Source organism: Caretta caretta, chromosome 11 (assembly GCF_965140235.1).
Source record: "Caretta caretta isolate rCarCar2 chromosome 11, rCarCar1.hap1, whole genome shotgun sequence".
Lineage (NCBI taxonomy): Eukaryota > Metazoa > Chordata > Testudines > Cheloniidae > Caretta > Caretta caretta.
This window is the reverse complement of record NC_134216.1, coordinates 9,983,188-10,002,635: the sequence shown is the minus strand read 5'-3', so window position 1 is coordinate 10,002,635 and position 19,448 is coordinate 9,983,188. Positions and strand designations below refer to the sequence as shown.

At 44.6% G+C, this 19,448-nt stretch overlaps 1 protein-coding gene across 2 annotated transcripts in view; it reads right to left on the bottom strand.

The window, feature by feature from the left end:
* Positions 1-597: 597 nt before the first annotated feature.
* SLC15A2 (solute carrier family 15 member 2) overlaps positions 598-19,448 on the bottom strand; it is a 74,387-nt gene continuing 55,536 nt past the window's right edge. For both annotated transcript variants that reach the window (XM_048869977.2, XM_048869976.2), the window contains 8 exons: positions 18,019-18,144; positions 16,756-16,920; positions 13,598-13,644; positions 9,652-9,762; positions 8,226-8,319; positions 3,925-4,071; positions 2,094-2,198; positions 598-1,051 (listed from right to left, as the gene is read on the bottom strand). In XM_048869977.2, the coding sequence (XP_048725934.1) occupies positions 872-1,051; positions 2,094-2,198; positions 3,925-4,071; positions 8,226-8,319; positions 9,652-9,762; positions 13,598-13,644; positions 16,756-16,920; positions 18,019-18,144 (975 nt within the window). In that variant the 3' untranslated portion in view covers positions 598-871. The remainder of the gene's footprint in view (positions 1,052-2,093; positions 2,199-3,924; positions 4,072-8,225; positions 8,320-9,651; positions 9,763-13,597; positions 13,645-16,755; positions 16,921-18,018; positions 18,145-19,448) is intronic.

Sequence of the window (19,448 nt, the reverse complement as noted above, 5' to 3'; positions counted from 1 at the left end):
GTCTTTTCCATAACTCTTCACATGCTGCATTCGATTGGCTAATGGGTGGCACCCGCATGTTCAAATAACTTTATTGGTATGCACAGCATTAACATACGGCGAAGTGCAAGAGGCATCTGTTTTAAAAAACTGTATGCACAATATGATCCATTTTTAAAGTTTGCGACCCTTTCGTGCATTCTGGGTTGTGACCCCTGGGTTGAGACCCCTGGGTTGAGAAACGCTGAATTAGACAGACAGATGGCACTGGGCACATCTTGTAGGGTCGTTTCTGGGGGACATTTTGTCCTGCAACATTTCATTGCCCATTATTACATGTGGATCTGGAGGTAGAAACCATAAACCAAGACCCCTTGTAATATGTAACAATGGGGGCAAACTGCCCAGAAAAAAAGTCACATGATGAAATCTTCCATGATTATACATAACTTTTCCCGACCTTACTGATGACATGGAAACCTCCTACCAATCATTCCACCAAATTGTTCTTCAGTAAATTCCATCCTATTCTCCCAAATGCCTCCATAAATCAGCGGTGTTGTCTCACAGTCTAGTGTACATACTTCCCCCTGCTGCTAAATATACATTTAAAGCCAGTCACAGAAAATAATTTATTGGCTAGAAAGGGTGGGCTGATTTAAAATTACATTGTATTTATTTGTAATAGTGCCTTTAATACTAGGGGAGCTTTCCCAGGCAGTTTTACACAATTTTCAGACCCCTTGTTTGGGGAAAAGGGGGATATTTCTTCAATTTACTAGGAAGATACATTTCGAGTGAGAGGCCAGAATGCAAAAACCCTGTCACCGAACCTCCTTCCTCTTAATGTGCTCTGTTTAAAAAAAACAACCAAGCCCAACCCACAGTCATGTTATAGCTTTGTTTTCCGGGGAGCGAGCCTGATCTCATTTCCATTACTCGGCATCTCTTTCTTCTCTGCTTCTTCTTTTGTCAGTTCTTCGGGATCCACAGTAACGTAGAAGTATCCCATGATGGAGAAAATGATACACACGGCAAAGAGAAGGCAAGCGAACAAGACAAACTCAGCCCACTGGAGAAGAAAAAGAACAACGCTTTGAGGACCCCGTGCCTAATGTGGAGGGCATCACACTTCATTTTAAAGTGGCTCTTTAAAAGCAGTACCTTGACTTCCAAGAGTGTTTATGATGGAAGTCATGAGTGTCGTTTCTTGCAAGCCACTTAGAAGCCTGCCTTACATATACCATGCTAATTATAAACAGATGGATTATAGATAAAACTAATTGGACCAATCAGATTAGTTTAATTAGGGCTTCTCCTCAGAAGTGTGCCCTGTCTGCTTCCACCCTTTTCAATGAATGGGAACACACTCTAACAGCTTATGGGCTAGGCAAAAATCTATTCTGTTCCCCGTGTGTTTGAATTTAGTGTTAAATTTTAACTAGAAATCAATCCCAACCAGAACCTTTTCTGCAAGCCCCACAGGATACTGACAGTCTGCAGAAAACGATAACCAAATCCAACCCCGACTGATCCAGACCAACAGGGACAGCTACCCCTCGGGGGCTAGTGGGGCTCAGCCTGACCAATAATGACACAGTTGTGTTGTGTGACGGGTGGACTGGAGGTTGCAGTACCCTTTGCTGCCACCGGAGATCTGCTGGTGGGGCTAGAGATAGCTGCACAGCCCCAAGAGGCTGCAGTATGCTTGGCTGCCACCAGCAGGGTGCAGGCAGCCGAGGCAAAACCCAGGGATTAACAGACTTCTGGGAGAGTGTTGCAGCTCAGGCCCACCGAGGCAGGGGATATGCAGCGTTCCGCACATGCCCCCTGCTGCCTCTGCTCCAGTGACACTGCAGGTACTGAACACCAGCCACTACGGACCAATGAAATCACTGAGCAGTCTCAGCCCACCTCGGATTTGAACTGCCTGATTGGCTGGGGGGCCGAGAACCCCCTGCTCCTGCTGCGGCCAGTGGGGCGGCTGAGTGCTTGGGAAGAAAGCAATTGGGCCCTAAATCTACCAAATGCTTTGCTAGCGGAGACCTGGTCTTGGGATTCTGCCAATGTCCTGACCCCGATTCGAACGTGGCCAGTCATATTCAAAGCAATACCTGTTCCAGCAGCGCTGCTTGGGCAACAATGAGCACAATGACATTTCCAAAGGCCACGGTGAGCAGCCAGCCTGCCTGAAGCACTGATTTCATGCTGATGGGAGCCTGAAAAGAACAACCCAGAGACCTGATAAGTGGGTTTCCCTTTGTTTTCATGTTCAGCTGCTTTCCTTCCCTGTTATTTCCCGGGTTACAGGTATGTGGAGGGGTGGGCGCTCTACAGACAGAGACAGGACTGAGGTTGGAGGAATTTTCCTCTCTACCATGGCCATTTTCTGCCAGGCCCATGGGTGCAAGGTGATTACCAAAGGGTAATTGTTCCCCATTCCTCCAAGCAGAGCACACCCCTGGTCCCAACCAGTGCCTGGATCATGAGCACAGGGGCTTTCCAGGATGTGTGTAAAGTGGGTCCAGGATGGGGTGTGTCGGGATAAAGCAGACATGTCTGGGACAGACCTGTGCCCCCTCTAGCCCCGTGGCTGCAAGCCCCATAGATTCATACATTTTAAGGCCAGAAATGATCATCTAGTCTGACCCCCTGCACAGCACAGGCCATAGAATTCAACCCAATCAATTCAACCGCTCTAGCCCAATACCTTGTGGTTGAGTCAGAGCCAAAAGACACCCCATCGTGACTGAAAGTCTCCCAACTGATGGAGAATTTACCACATCCCTTCGTAAACTGTCCCAATGGTTAATTATCTTCACGGTTAAAAATGTGTACCATAGTCCCAGTATAACTTTGTCTAACTTCAACTTCCAGGTGACTAGATCTTGTTATGCCTTTGTCTGCTAGATACCTTCTCTCCATATAAGCACCGATAGACCATGTTCAAGTCGCCTCTGGCCTTCTCTTTGCTAAGCTTGTCTAAGCTCCTTTAGTCTCTCATTGCAAGGCAAGTGTTCTTCTAGCTCTTTCTTGAACCCTCTTAAAATTTACAACATCCTTTTTAATGTGGGGACACTAAAACTGGACCCCAATGCTGTACACAGAGGCTATATAAGTATATCTTCTTATTCCTACTCAGTATTCCACTATTTATACATCCAAGGACCACCCCCATTTCTCTAGTGAGAATCAAACTGAAAAGACAAGAAAGAGTTAAAAAGTAAGCTTTTAGAGCCCAAATCTCCCATCCATTACACCCGTGTAACCCCAATAACTGCAGGGAGCGTGCACAGCTGTAAATGCAATGGGCCTACACATGAGTAGCAGCAAGGGCTCATTTGACCTCTAGATAACAGGTCAAATTATCTGCTGGTGTCAACTACAGTCAGTAGAGCTGCACCAACTTGCACCCGCAGTGAACAGAGTCATTCATGTTATATTTTGGTTGCTGTCTCTATAAAATATGCACAAAAAATGTGAAGAAGAAAATCATCTTGGGGGAAACTGATGCTTTGGCATTTGGGTCCTTCCCCTTAAAAAGTGACTGGCCCAAATTCTGCTTGTTGTTTCAGTCCTGACTTGACGGGAGGTTGCCTGAGTATAGTTTAGAGCAGAATCTGGACCATCTACGTTAACCATTTCCCCAAGTCTGCCTCACAATCCCCAGTTTCTTATAACTGCAACCCAGTAATATTTTGCCCTCCTAAAGCATCCTTCATCCAGGGGTCTCAAGGCACTTTCAACGCTTGACTGAATTTAGCTTCACACCCCTTCTGTGAGATAGACGCATCGCTATCCCCAATGTAAGCTGAAGCACAGAGATGTTACCACTGTCATGCTCAAAGCCTTGTTACAAGTCAGTGGCAGAGGCAGGAATAGAGAAAAAAAGGAGTCAAGACTCATGGATTCTAAACTACAAGCCATCAATCCCAAGTACAACACCTGAGAATAAGAGAACGCTAGTCCCGTAATGGAGAACATCACTTCCCCGGCTGATATTAACAGGTACTGTGGCAATTGCCAAGCAATATGGATATTGTTGGCCAGGATATCTTCCATCTTCCGTGCTTCAACATGGTTAGCAGAAGTCTAAGTGGGAAAATAAAAAGTCATGTTGATTCGCTGTTGAGATCTATGTTACACTGGCTTACATGCAGAATTAACCAAAAACGGGTTTTCCTTTAAAGATTGAAGCAAAATCCTGCCCTTGAATTCTCCAGGTGAATCTGAACTGTGCTCTTCTTCTCTACTAGCAAAATTCTGGGTAAGTCAGGAGGAATCCCAATCTATTGCACAGATCCAAGAGAGGATTATTGTTCTAAACCTCTGCCAGACGGACCCAGACGGTTTATTGTAAATTCATTTACAGCGCTTTTATTTTGTTTTCCTAGATTTCAGGAAAATCTGCTCAAATTTAGAGAGAGAAAGATTTGAGTGGTAGAAAACACTGGGCTACACTGACTTAAAGTCAACAGCAATCAACAGCAAACTCTGCTTTCAGGTAGGATATTATGTAGAACATAAATGAGCAGAAGATGCACTAAAGGGAGGCAAATCAAGAGAGTGTATTTTAGAAGGCTAAAAGGGGGGAGAAGGGTTCTAAAGAGGATGGATCTATTCTTCTCAGTGGTAGCAGATGACAGGACAAGGAGTAATGGTCTCAAGTTGCAATGGGGGAGGTTTAGGTTGGATATTAGGAAAAACTTTTGCACTCAGAGGGTGGTGAGGCACTGGAATGGGTTACCTAGGGAGGTGGTGGAATCTCCTTCCTTAGAGGTTTTTAAGGTCAGGCTTGACAAAGCCCTGGCTGGGATTATTTAGTTGGGGATTGGTCCTGTTTTGAGCAGGGGATTGGACTAGATGACCTCCTGAGGTCCCTTCCAACCCTGATATTCTATGATTCTAGACCCCAAAGAAATGTCACTAACCCCTTAAAATAACTGGAGGTTGATGAAAGTCAGATGGAGACAGCGTCCCTAGTGATTTACATCTTACAGTTCAATTGCGCTAACATGCCATACATGGTGTGTCGTTCATTTATTTATATAGCACCCATCACAGTGGATCTGGGTGCTGTACAATTCATAGTAATAATTAGAACTGAACTGTGCCTGGAGAGAAATGGCCACTCAGGCAACAGAAAAAAAAATTTGCCCAGAGGTGAAGAGATGGTCATGACTAGCCATCTCTCCAGCTGCCTGTGGCTTCCCTCAATACCCATTTACTTGAAGAGCTGCTGAAACTCTTGGAGCGAGTTTGTTATTTTTATGCACTGGTACAATATTGGCCAACCACTGTGGGGATAAACAAAAGTGAAATGAACATCCTTGATTTTCAATGTCCAAGCTGAAAGAAATGCTCCAAAAAAAGTAAGGAAAGAGCAAAAACAAGGAAAGGGTTTGGGAAACTCTTGCATTTTTAGTAATTTAAGGGGGTGGTGTTAATAACGTAGGTCAAGAAATGCATTTGTTTACAGTGCCTGGACTTTGCGTTAGTGGCCCCTTACTGATGGAGGGCCAAAATTAGGAAGTAAACAAAAAATAGTCATGTTGATTTCTGTTCTTCTGTGCTATAGGCTTGTTGGAAACAATTGGTCTTTGTGTGCAAAGGGGTGCAATCTTTTTTGCCAGATAAGAAATCCCCCAAATACACATTTTAAAAATGGTTAAGGGCTCCCTGAGTCCCCACCAGCCCTCACTTCAATTTGTTTATGTTCCCCCTACCCCCATTCATAGAATATAAGGGGTTCTCTAAGCAAAACAAACAAACACGAAAAAAGGTCCTTTTCTCAGGGGAAGGATCACTAGATTATTACCGGTTCTGTTCATTCCCTCTGGGGCACCTGGCACTGGCCACTGTCGGAAGATAGGATACTGGGCTATATGGACCTTTGGTCTGATCCAGTATAGCCGTTTTTATGTTCTTATGTTCTCTTTTCCTTATGAGATGGGAATCCAGATAAAACAAAAAGGAAGATACAGGTGGCCTGTCTCTTAGGCAGTCTTTCACAAATCAGCCCTTTGGGCTTGGGCTTTCAGCAGGTCTCCTGCCTTTAATTAAAGTCTACCTCCAGCCACTCCTCTTGGCGCATTCTGCTCTACAGCTGGTCCATGCAGTTCCAGGGACGGTGACACCTGCACCTGTGTTCCTCTTGGCTTATCTCTCTCTGTGGTCAGTAGTCTCTGACTGTTCAGCACCCCCTTCCTGTGGCAGGTTTTCCTTTTTTAAACTCCCCCCCTCCCTTACCCTGCAGGCAGAGCTAGCTTTATAGGTGCGCCTCATTCGTGCTGAACAAGCCCAGAAATGCTCATGAGTTTCCTCTCCACCAAATTGGGGGGGTGGGGGGGGTGCACCTGCACAGTAAGGCTAATTTAAGTTCAGTATCCTCCATCTAGGAAGAGCAACATCTACCCTAAAAATAATGGGCTGGGCCTGAACTAGTGCTAACTGGTGTCGCTCCATTCAAGTCAATCCAGCTGCACCAGTTTAGACGGCTGATGATCTGGCCCAATATATCATAATGAATCTGTGTCCACTTAGGACTACACAGATGTTACTCTTCTGCACAGCACTGACAATAGGAATAAAATCCAAATTCTCGTGCCTCCAAAGCACAGACCTCTACCATTTAAAATGAAGGAGAAACACCATTAGCTGTCAGGGCCTATGATACATAGCTGAAGCTGAGCAGTCCTGATTCCATCCAGTAGAGGGCAGCATTATGCATATATCTGAGTTAGCTCATTCCAACGTGATTATTTACACTATAAAATGACTTTTTCTTAATCACACTACTGATTACATGAGTTGCAGAGATAAGAAAAATATCCCTTCGCAGAGGATAAATAAGTAGGCCAAGAGCCAGTTGCTGATTTGCAGAACTGGAGCAAGGTTGTTAAGGTAACCAAAATTGTAACAGTTATCTGAGCAAAAAGATACCATGCAAATGATGCTGTTATTTATTGTGGCAAATGCAGATAGGAGGCACTTGGCATATCAAAGATTAATGCATAAAGTTTGGAATGCTTGGAATTCAGAGACAGATTTAAGAGTATATTCTCAAGGACTTGGTGAGTGTGACTCCTGATAGCATTTATGGGTTAGCTACATAAATCCCTGTTCATAAAGATGACAGCGTACGTCTATTCCCTCTAGGATTCTATGCCCCATTCTAGCAGCGGCTGGTTATTTTGTGGTTGAAGTTTTTTCCTTAGATCATTGGGCTTTCCAGACATGGACATATCCTATTAATTACCCAATAGAGAGACTTTATTACCAGGGAGTAGCTAACGGCACTTTGCTAGCCGAATCACAAGATTGTGGTCAGAGACAGAGAGAACAGTTGAGCAGTGTGTCCTGTCAGGTCTGGTTTATCTGTATGGCTGTGTGCTGGAAAGGCTTAAATAGTAACTGATCTGATCACATTTATATACTTAGCCTTTGCCAACCAGAACAGAACGGAAGATCTGAGCAGGGGCAATCAGTCAAAAGGATCTGCATGGCTCAGGGGGTGCTCAAACCCCAGCAAGGGGTGGTTTATTCATGAAACTCTTCCTTTGCATTACTCAACCAGCCAAGTAAAAAGGCTTTCCTTACAGCCCAAATTTACTACATAGACCCCTGCTGAGGACTGGAAGGACAGAGAAAGGTCTTTCCAACCTTACTCACAGTTTTGCACCCTGCCCCCATCTCAAATCCATAAGACATGTCATAGTGGCCTAAAATTTGGTAGGTTAGGTCTGGGGACATGGTAGAATGTTTCTGCAAAGTGATGTGGGCAAGCGATTTCCATTAGGACAGTATTTCAGTGATCACACATAGACAAGACCAGAATGTCTCATCCAAAAGATGGTGTCTCCAGCAGCACAGTGCTCCCTAGTACATGCTGGGTAGTATTAACTCAGCGCAAACAGTGTTGCTTAGTGAAACTGCCAAGAGCAATTCATGGGTCACATGGTTTTCTTTGGAGGATTCCCATCCAATGTACTGGCCAGGCCTTACCCCTTGTTTAACTTGAAAGATCTGATAAGATGACAGCTTGTGGTGGGATGGCTGCAGGCTGCATTAATTCACATGGTACCAAAAATCTTCCTTAAACTCCCATTGACCCACATGTAAATCATACCTTTAGATGGCCAGGGAAAAGGAATAGTTAGCAGTTGCCAGTGGAAGAGCTAGAGCACTGACAGATAGGGGCTGAATGCAGAATGGAAACAACACGTTAAAATAAAAGGGTAACTTACGTTAGTTATAACAATGGTGTACGATGCTCCAAAGTCAAGCAGGCCTAGGTCCAGGCTGAATTCCTCAGCTTCGGTATTGCATTGTACATTGTATCTTGATACAAGGACAAAGTACAGTATTTCCTGGTTAGTTTCGTAGACACAGAGCACAGAACACAGCCATTAAAAATAACTCCTGAAGTGGAGTTGGGGGATTGAATAGCCTACAGTTGTAGTCATATAAATCTCCATGGGCTGCTCTAGAGTTTTTCCTATTGCTTTGAGTTTCCTTCCTTTTAGGACTACTTTGTGAGTATTGGTTAAATTCAGCTTATGGTACATTAAATTCCTCACAGTTTTTAAATGATTTCTGCTTCCATCTGGCACTGATCTCCTTATTTCCTAAGTTTATTTTTCTTCCAAATTAAATCCCGCTCCTTCAAGGTGTGTGGACCAGACAATTCTGAAGGGCCCATAGAGTCTTCTGCTCTCTTAAGAAAATGAGCTCTCCACTGCCACAATCTAGTTAACCATTTGCTTTCAAAAGAACAGGACTTGTCCACAGCAAGAAGAACACCCCTGAAGGCAAGTGAGATTTCCATTCAGATGCACAGGGGCTGGACACAGTCACCAGCGTGGCGGCTGAGTCTCCCTAATTTCGGAAATAAAGCTCTTGGGCAGAGGTGCTTAGGAAGGGGGAAGTTGTGCAAACTTTTTTTGAACCGAACAGGTGTTAGAGTAATGGGCACCTTAGAAATACCAGCGTATTCAGTTCAGGCAGTGCTGCCAAACCTAAAGCCCAGCTGAGATGGGGTGAAATACCAGCATGGCATCTCCCACCCAAGCTCCAGCACTATGTGGTGTAGAATATGAATGGCTATGGTGCCGAGAACTCAGTGCTGATTATAGCTTGAGCCTCACAGAGAATCATGCTTGTTATCACTGGTCTGGCAGGGGCACCGTGCAGGGCTCTCTCATCCTCCTGTTTAACAGATAACCATCCCTACAATTCCCCTAGCTAAAATAAGATACTGGGCCAAACTGCTATGTCTTTACTCTGGTAATGGAAGTCCAGATTATGGATTTCAGAATTTGCCCCCCTTCACTGTATCCTAATCATATATCACAAGCAGTAACAGCCTTGAAGAAAGAACAAGTCTTGGCATTGCCCGGATGCTGAATTAATCTGGCTACAGATCACACAAAGGGACCTTCATCTGCTGGACACCCCATGGAGTAACAACACTGCTTCCCTCCAAGTCTATATGAATGGGACAAGGCTCTTGTTCTGCTCTCCACTTGGCCGACGTGTCTGCTTTTACAAATGTAGTGAGCAAACTGGGAGATAGTGCTAAAGGACCTTCGTATCAGCCTGAGAGAAGCCCCACCTAGTCTGAGGGGGGAATGAACTTCAGATGTAGACGTTAGCCAAGTTAAGGAATCTTACTTTCCTCTCTTTAACTTTGTGTAATTTGCAACACTGTAGTTCTTATCAACACTGATGATCTGGTCTTTGCCAATGGTGATGTTGACATCTTGGTCCAAAGCATTAATGAACCTGCAAGGAAGCCATATTTTATTATGGTGTCATATGAATCTGGAGAAATACAGCACCAGATATTTAACATGAGCCACTCAATCTCTCCTAATGCGCTTTATACCTTTGTGACAGGGTCAGGCCAGATGCCTACAGAAGAGTGATAGAAGGCAGATATATTAGCCCCAGGGTAAATAGGTCCCTTTTCCCTGGGTAAGGTAACAGGGAAGGTTCCAGAACAATCAGAAACTTTCTGGAAACAATTAAGACAGACAGGCTGATTAGAATACCTGCAGCCAATCAAGAAGCTGCTAGAATCAATTAAGACAGGCAGGCTAATCAGGGCACCTGGGTTTAAAAAGGAGCTCACTTCAGTTTGTGGTGTGTGCGAGGAGCTGGGAGCAAGAGGCACAGGAAGCTGAGAGTGAGAAGGAGTACTACTGCAAGACTGAGAAGTACAAGCATTATCAGACATCAGGAGGAAGGTCCTGCGGTGAGAATAAAGGTGTTGGGAGGAGGCCATGGGGAAGTAGCCCAGGGAGTTGTAGCTGTCATGTAGCTGTTACAGGAGCCACTGTAGACAGCTGCAAACCACAGGGCCCTGGGCTGGAACCCGGAGTAGAGGGCGGGCCCCGGTTCCCCCCATCCCTCCAACTCCTTACTTGATACCGGAGGAGTTGACCTGGACTGTGGGTTCCACCAGAGGGGAAGGTCTCTGGCCTGTTTCCCGATCCACTAGGTGGATCAGCAGAGACTGCGGGGATTGTTCTTCTTCCTTTCCCCCATGCTGGCCAGTGAAGAGGCTAACTGAGTGAACAGCAGATCTGAGCCACGAAAGTGGCCAAACTGAGGGCTGCCATGAACCTCTGAGGCGAGCAAATCTGCCAATAAGCGCAGGACCCACCAAGGCAGAGGAAGAACTTTGTCACACCTTTTAATTGTTTTGGCCTGCCAGATGCCAACATTTAAGCCTGGGCTGTTGCCCACCTATTCATTCTATGATTACTGGTTCCCACCCTCATATAATTTAACCCCTTGTTTTCCCCAGAGTTGACTGCCACTGCACCCCCTTTCTCCCCGGTGAGCTGACTGTTAGAACTTGCAGGCAACCTCTGCTGAGACACTTTCATGGACTGACTGGCAGGGCCGCTCCAAGGGAAGATTTGACCTCTTCCAAGGAAACAAGGCCTTATCTGCACTAGAAAGGGTTTACCAGTGTAGCTGTTCTGGCAAGTTGACATGCAGTTCATATTGGCAGTGCATTTGCCGGGATAGCTTATACCAATTCCGACTGAAATAAGTTATACCAGCAAAAGGACTTTTTGGCCAGTATAACTGTGTTTACACTAGTGTTTTTGCTTGCATTTTGATGTTGGTCATGGGTGTGACTTTTTCACGCTCCTAACAGACATGGCTATTTCAGCAAAACGTGTAAGTGCAGATCAGGCCTAAGCACTGGAGCTGGTTATAATTTTTTTAAAACAAAAAATGGCTTTTTCATCTACATGGACGTTTCCATAGAAATGTCTTTTCGACATAGTATTTTGGATTGTTTGTTGAAAAAACGACGTTGTGTCAGTTGCCAAAAACTGAAAAAAATGTAGGTGGTCAGGAAAAAAGTCTCAGTAAAGGCAAAAATGTTTGCCCAAACAGTTGAAATTGTTCAGTTTTCAGTTGTCAAAAACTGGAAAAAAATTAAACTGTTTGTTTTTTTTTGGCAAATGAATTAAACCAAATAATGTTTTCAGTGAAAACCCCAAACATTTTGAAGAAAAAAAATCTCAATGAAAACTGTCAGAATTTTCCCCAGGAAAATAAAAAACTTCCTGATCAGCTCTTCTAAGCATGTCTTCCTGTGATGTTCAGTCATGACTGACACTCCCGCACAGTGGTTATGAAAATGCTACTAGATACAGCTAACCCACAAGGCAATGAATGATATACTCTACTAGGGCTGTGCACTAAGATATCTTGCCATGAGTAACGTTTGCCTTCAGCAGAGAGGTTCTTCTTCAGACCTTCCTTCCAACAGGCACTTACACTGCAGAGTTTGAAATCAGTACACAGTTTTACAGTACTCAGTGCTGCTTCTAAAGCAGCCTGGGCACAAGGGGCAGGCCTCGGGCTGGGCATTCTGGAGATGGGAGGAAGGAAGTGGGAGGAAAGGGGGTGCCGCCAGGGCAGATCAGAATGTGACAGATTGTCAATATCCTGTAATGTACTAAACAGATCTTATAGATTTAAGTTAAACCTTATTTAATTTGGATTAAGACCTTTGGGGTATGCAGTGTTAAAAATGCAATTGTGTATGTGCTGTTGTGACATTGTATGTACCTGCTATAGTAGTGAGAGGGGAGGCTAAAGAACTTTCTCCATTATCAACCCTTTGATGTCCGTCCCTCCCCCACACCGGGGGGAAATGCACATACTCGTTCAAACTGGATTCTCCAGAGACCAACCAGGGTTTAGATAGACTCAGGGCCATCTTCCTGGTCCAGCACATGACCAGGCCCCCATACCCCGGAGGGCCCCAGTCCTTAAGGGAGGATTGGGAGGAATTGACCTTCTTGGGCCTCATAAGACCATGTGCTTGTTCTGATCTGAAGCTCTGATGAGCTTTTAACCACAAGGATGCCCCCTTGGGCGACGTATGAAAAGACTGCACTTGCCAGAACCCACATGAGAGTTCGGATGAACTCTGGGAAGCTTATTAACCTGCGTGTAGGGTTCTTTCATGGTTTTTAATTTGTTTCCTCTGTATTGGTTTCACCTTAGGAACAAAGGCTGGCTTAGAAAGAGCTGTGTGGTGACTTAGATCTGTAGCACTTATGCTGCTATCCATCTCTGAAGAGAAAATAAGGAAGTATCCTAGGGCAACTGTCTGGCCTGGGAATACGCCGGTCAGAAGGGAGAGAGGCGTGTCTCCACCCAAGAGAGGCAACAGCCAAGTGTGGGTGCCCTAGCTGTATCACTGAGAAGAAATGCCCTGAACTGTGACACAGCACTTATGTACAACTCCAGCCCTGAAGCCGGGGCGCAAGTTAGGTCAACCATGTGCCGGGGGCAAAACTGAGTAGGGGAAGTGCAGGCTGCCTCTCATTAACCTCAGTGCCATCCTGGCAGTGGTACCAGCACTGAATCCATCCCTGGGGGCCTGATTCTCTGCTGCCTGACACCTTGTATAATCCCTTACACCTGAGCAACATGGAGGTCAAACTCTGCCATCACTTGGAATGGAGAATTCTGGTTTGGTAGCGGTAGACAGACGCCTGCAAGGGTCAATGACTGCACAAGGTGCAGGAGAGAGGAGAATCAGTCCTGAGCTGGGTTGGGATGAATGATCATCGTGGGTTGGGCAATTTCCAGAGCATCAGTGACAGGCCCAGTTAGCTGGTGCAGTTTTCCAGCCTGCTTGCTCCCTGGTGCTGTCAGGTCAGGTCCAATAGAGGGCTATAGTGTCCTCCTCCTTCAAAGGGACAAGAAGGTAGTTGTTGTTTTTTTCCCCCATCTCAATCCTGAACTTCTTAGGAGGTGACTGCTAGTAATACCTGATTCTGCATGGCAAGTTTGATGGGAATTTTACAGCTCACCAGGGACTGAGCCAGAGCGGCTGACACCTGAAGCCTCCTTTCACTCAGGAATATTGATTGGATTCAGAAGTGAGCTGTAGCTCACGAAAGCTCATGCTCAAATAAATTGGTTAGTCTCTAAGGTGCCACAAGTACTCCTTTTCTTTTTGGGAATACAGACTAACACAGCTGTTACTCTGAAACCTGGCTGAGAAGGGCATCCAAGTTCCATTATCTCCAAACCCCATTAGACAGCACCATACAAACAAACCAAAAGCAATTCCCACCTGACAGCTGACAGCCCCTTGGCTGGTTTTGTTGCCAGGTCTGCAATCTAGAAATAAATCAAATAAATAATTACTATTGTTGCCATTCAAACGAGGTGCAGGGGAAAATGTAGAAAACAGGGGAATTAGGAACCTGATCCAAAGCCCACTGAAGTCAATGGGAATCTGCAATAGGCTTTGATTCAGGCCCTAGTGATGAAATCCTGACCCCACTGAATTCAATGGCAAAATTCCCATTGACTCCAATGGGGGCAGGATTCATAGATTTTAAGGCTAGAAGGGACCATTAGATCAGCTAGTCTGACCTGCTGAGTAACACAGACCACAGAATTTCACCCGATTACCCCTGTATTGCGCCCAATAACATATGTTTGACACAAGCATATCTTCCAAAAAGGCGTCCAGTCTTGATCTGAAGATATCAAGAGATGGAGAACCCACCACTTCCCTTGGTAGTTTCCTCCCAATGGCTAATCACCCCCACTGGTAAAAGTCTGTGCCTTATTTCTAATTCATATTTGTCCAGCTTTAATTTCTTGCCATTGGTTCTTGTTATGCCTTTCTTTACTAGATGAAAGAGCCCATTCGTCCCCAGTGTTTTCTCCCTGTGAAGGTGCTTATACACTCTAATCCAGAAACCTCTTCATCTTCATTTGGATTCACTGAACAGGTTGAGCTCTTTAAGTCTCTCACTATAAGGCATTTTCTCCAGCCCTCAAATCATTGTTGTGACTCTTCATTTAATCATCATTTTTTGATCACTCTATGCAGCTCCTTGATAGGACCCCCAAAGGGGACATATGGAGGTCATGCAAATACACTCTAGCGATGAGAATCATAGCAGCAATTCTAAGATTAATTATAGATTTATAGATTATAGATATATTAATTAATTATACTTCCTCTTTATTTGAGGAAGGTGAACTGGGTGTTCAGGGCTGGGAAAGACAGAGGAAAACACGGTCCCTACCCAAATGGGTAATAAAATCATAGGGATAGATCCTCAGCCAGCATCGCTCCATTGATGTTCTGTGGCCATTGAAGTCAATGGAGCTATGTCAATTTACACCAGCCAAGGATGTGGCCCGTACCATACACAAGGTGATCAGAATATGGGTTTCTCTCAAAATAGTGCAAACGTTTTACATTCCCCACCACCAACACACACACACACACACTCTTTCTCTAGATTAGGCTGAGTTTCTCAGGGCAAGGACCTTGTCTTCTGACATGCCTATAAAATGTCTATCATGTTTCTGGTGCTGTATGCTTCTCTATACATAATAAACAAGCAGTCATAACGGATAATAAACACATGTATAATAAATAACAACAGCATTTATTTAAATGGTGGATACATGGGAAATAACATCGCCTTTTAGTGGGGCAGACCAGTTAAATTATTATTGGCTGTAATCAATGCACCCTAGACCTGTTAATTTCTTTATCTACAGTTCAGGGGCTCCAAAGATGGGAGAACATCACAGAAAGCTTCTCCAGGCTGGCTCTCACGAGCAAAGCCCCACAGACCTGTGTCAGCAATGGGCAAACCCAGCAGTCCCTAACGACGGTGAGATATGTCCTGCTCTCAGTGCCAGCAGCCCAGTTCCACTGACATCATAGAATTTAGCCAGTGAGAAAGCTGGCGCATTGCCTGCAGTGTAAATGAGAATATTATTTGGACCCCAGGCTTTAGAAAAATAAGGGTCAGATACAGCTCAGAAGTGTGAAATTTGCACCTGTATTCCTAGGCTGGTGAACTGGATGGAGGGGTGCCTCTCTCTGAGTGCAAACCCTGACCCCTGGCTTCTACCTCTGGGGTAGGGGGCAAGTATAAATTCCAACTGAGGCTGCATAGCAGCCCTGTCAGCTGATGCTGCCTAGGTGATGAGCTCAATCTCACAGTCAGCCTTGCCCGGCTCCTCCCATGTTTCTCTTGAGTTTGTGGCTGTCCTGGGTAACTCAGGCCCCAAGGCAGAGTAGGGCTTGCTGCAAAGGTGCCAAGCTGGCCCTAAAATTTACAGGCGATGCTGAGGAGCACTGAATCCTGGCATGTTCAGAGCTGCTCTTGAAGCTCTTCCGAGCACATGTCCAACATAGTACTACTTCATTCTTTTAAGGGAGAAGATGACAGAGTTTTGTGCTGCCAACTCTTGTGATTTTATCACGAGCCTTGTAGTATCTGATGTTTTTTCTTAAAGCCCCAGCTTCCGGAATCAAGAGATCTCATGAGAATTGCATGTTTGGGTGTTTTTTTTTTTTCAAGTGAGTTTCTAGTCCTCGTGTTTGTGGAGAAAAGCTGAGAACAGGACCTGAATGCAGCCTAAAGGCTCCAAAACCCAGAAAGACCAAGAGAATGAACTTCAGATGCAAACTGACTTTTTCTTTATAATCTCCTGATATTTAAGCCAATCTTGTGATTTTGAGCATTCTAATGCACAATTTTCGAACGCGTGGGGCTGGCAACACGGAGCAACAAGGCTGAGGACTCCCAGGAGGAAGCGGGTTTCAACCCGAGGCCAGAGTCCAATCACATTTACCCCGAGGTCAAATCCGGAGACTCTCAATTTGCTTCAATAGAGTTTCTTTGGCTTCATATAGGTGATCAGAATCTGGCCCATAGTGTCCAATATACATCTCCAAGGCCATTGCAACAATTCCAGCACACCAAGCGGGCTCTGCTGCCGGCGCAGAGAGAAGCTAGTGTAATCGTTTGTCCTGTTCAGTAAAACGAATGGGCCTTCTGTGCGCTTTTATTAAAGACGTGTAATAACTAAACTGACAAACATTCTACTGATGTTTTCATTCTATGTCGGGCCCCAGAGTCTCTTTTTAACGTCATTGCTGTAAAGCAGCTCAGACGCTCAGCTTCCCTATCTTCTGCGGCTCTGCTGCCTGGCAGGCACTGTTCTGCTCTCTCACTGCAGCATACACCAGTTTAAACTGGATGCCCAGCAACTCGGATGCCATAAAAGCGGCTAGTTCATTGACCACCAGCAGAACTGAGCCCAGATTCAATGCTGCTAACTGAGAAGTCAAGTTTACAGCATCTGAGAGCAATCAGACAGACTCTGCAACTGAGTGAATGAATTAATGAACCCATTACCCCATCTCAGCCATTCAACGAATACTGTATTTACACTTCAGTCTTCACTTACTAAGTGGCTTGATAGGATTCCCTCTGACTTGCAGACAATTAAGCTGTATACTGATTTTTCCTGCACGGTGTGGTTAAAAGTGGAAACTGATCCTTGGAACTGCAGATCAAAACGAAAGTTTTGTTGTGCTCCATCCAACGTTAATTTTGAATACTCAGCTGGGTCCTGCAAAAAGAAAACAGGCTCTGTTAGATATTTTCTTCATAAGAAAAAAGATCAAGTTCTTCCTGGGGACCTGCAATCCCATTCTGACTTCCAGGAAAGTTGTAGAGACAGATTAACAGGGAGGAAGGGTTAAGGTTAGCTGAAAGTATCCCAGCCTTCTTGATAAATGGCCTATGTTGACCTATGTGCTTGATGCTAGTCCACCCAGAGCTCAGAGCGACTCCTCCAGGTTCAAGACTACCCGCTGCTCAGGGCATACTATCTGTGCTTGCTGCTACTCCAGGACAGATCTTCCCCTGGGCTTGTTGCACCACTCAACAAACTCTATAGCTACAAAAGAAAAGTATGGACAGTCAGTGGCCGATGCATTACCATGCTGAACACCTAACAAGGCTGGCACACAATGTACTTGGGATCCTGAAAGGAGAGAGAACTAAGCTGCCAGGTTCAAGTTTAAATAAACCCCCTCCCCTCCTTTTCTTTTATTCTTTCCAGGTAAATACATTTAAAAGCTAAAATCCAAATCCCAGCAGTGACATTTGATTTACGTCTAAGCAATGAGAGATGCAGACTGAATGTGGGTTTTTTTTTTCTCCTGCACATGTTCATCCTGGGACAATTATCCTTTATTCCTAGTTATAGGTGAATGCAGTTAGCCATCTGTTCATCTTCTGCTTAAATGCAACTCAAAAATCTCTGTTTAAATTTTGCCACCGAAGACACAGTGCTCTGTCTCCAGAAGGCTCCGTGTCACTCCTTCCAGGCAGGGCTGGCTCAGGGACTGCAAGGTAACAGCTTTCTGGGTCTCTAAACATATGGGAATGGGAATGCTTCCTCTTTCATGTGGGAGCCGCAGGGCCCCACCTGCTGAGATGACACCTGAGCTTTCTGTGCATTAGGATGTCTATGTAGGATGTATTCCATTTAGAAGAATACAAATTTGGGCTAATATTTGCTGCATATATTATTTGAGGTGCCATTACATTCCTACTGCCACTGTCTAAGGGCTTCATCTAAGGCCAGTGACGTCACTGGAAAGAATCTCTTTGGTTTCAATGGACTTTGCATCAGGCCCTTAACCCAAAAATATATTCTTACCTGAAAAGCCGCAATGGGTTGCTGAAATAAGTCTTGGCCCGGGATTGTCACTTGAATACTGTCATTTGCCAAATTCAGGACCTGAATGAAACTTTCTTTCGGACCAGGCGGGGGCAGTATGGTTTCCTGATTAAAACAAAATGCTTTAAGTGCTAGTTGTATCCTTTATTATGCTGATTGATACCACTCAGCTTATAGCTGTAGTATTCTGCTTCTCTGCAGTGATGGTGGTGCCAGGTTACCAGTTCCCCATCCTCTCCTCTAGACAAGTTGCACTGTGAGACAGAGGATCATAACTCTGATTTAGGAAGAGCTTACTTGGTAGGAACCTCACTGCCTGATCTACCATTCTTTGGAAAGGTGATCTTCACACCCACCTCCATCAAATACACCAGAGACAATGTGTAGCTGGGATACTTTTCCTGGATAGTTGGAGCCAAGCTGATTTTCACACTGTACATTTCCCAAGTGCAGAGGTTTAATTGGATTGTGTATTATCATGTTAGATAGAGAGAGAATGATAGTGATGTCCATAGGTAGGGTTTTCGAAAGCACCCAGCATCAATCTAACTCTGTTCCCATTGAAGTCAACAAGCATAACTCCCATTGACTTCAAATGGGAGCAGAATCAGGCATGCTGAGCACTGTGTCTCCATGTCTATAGGAGATATTTCTAGATTACACATACAACACCACAATATCAAAGGGCTATTTATATATGTCTTTATCTATTGATAGAGAGAGAGAAACAAACAAACATACATGTACTTAGATCCTTATTGGAAATAATTTGCTAGAAAGAGCTTTTCAGAAGCATCTTGCATTATTTGCACACCTAAAGCCAATCAGCACCATCTGTTTTTAACCAGCACACCCTACTTTTAGATGACTGCAAAGGCTGCTGTAATGCCTGGTTGGTTCTGATTTTTTTTGTCTGATGTTATAAATCAGGTATCTTTGATAGAGATTTGAATGGCAAAAATGCTTATGGGGTCTGTTTTCCACACAAGGGTGCAATGCCTCACCGGGAAATAACCACAAACTGGGACCAATGCTCAGACAGAACTCTCATTGATTTCAGTGACAGAGTTTTGCTTGGAAAAGGACTACAGAATGGGGAGAAGAAATGAACCCACAAAATCTCATTTCAGCGAGTGATTTGCCAATGATTTCATGAGAGCAGCAGTAAATAAAAGCCCAACTCTATGGGCCATAGCAAGTTAGGGATTACTCTGTGTCAAATATATCTTGAGGGGTTCGGTTTTTTATCAGTCTCAGTGGAAGTTTTAAAAATTAATTCCTTATTAATATTTTATAAAGGAAAAGATCAACCTATGTCTGCAAAGTACCTGCCATGCTCAGAATGCCTAGAATGCCTAGAAACAACATATAGTAGTAACATGTATGACAAACATACAGAAATTGCAAGC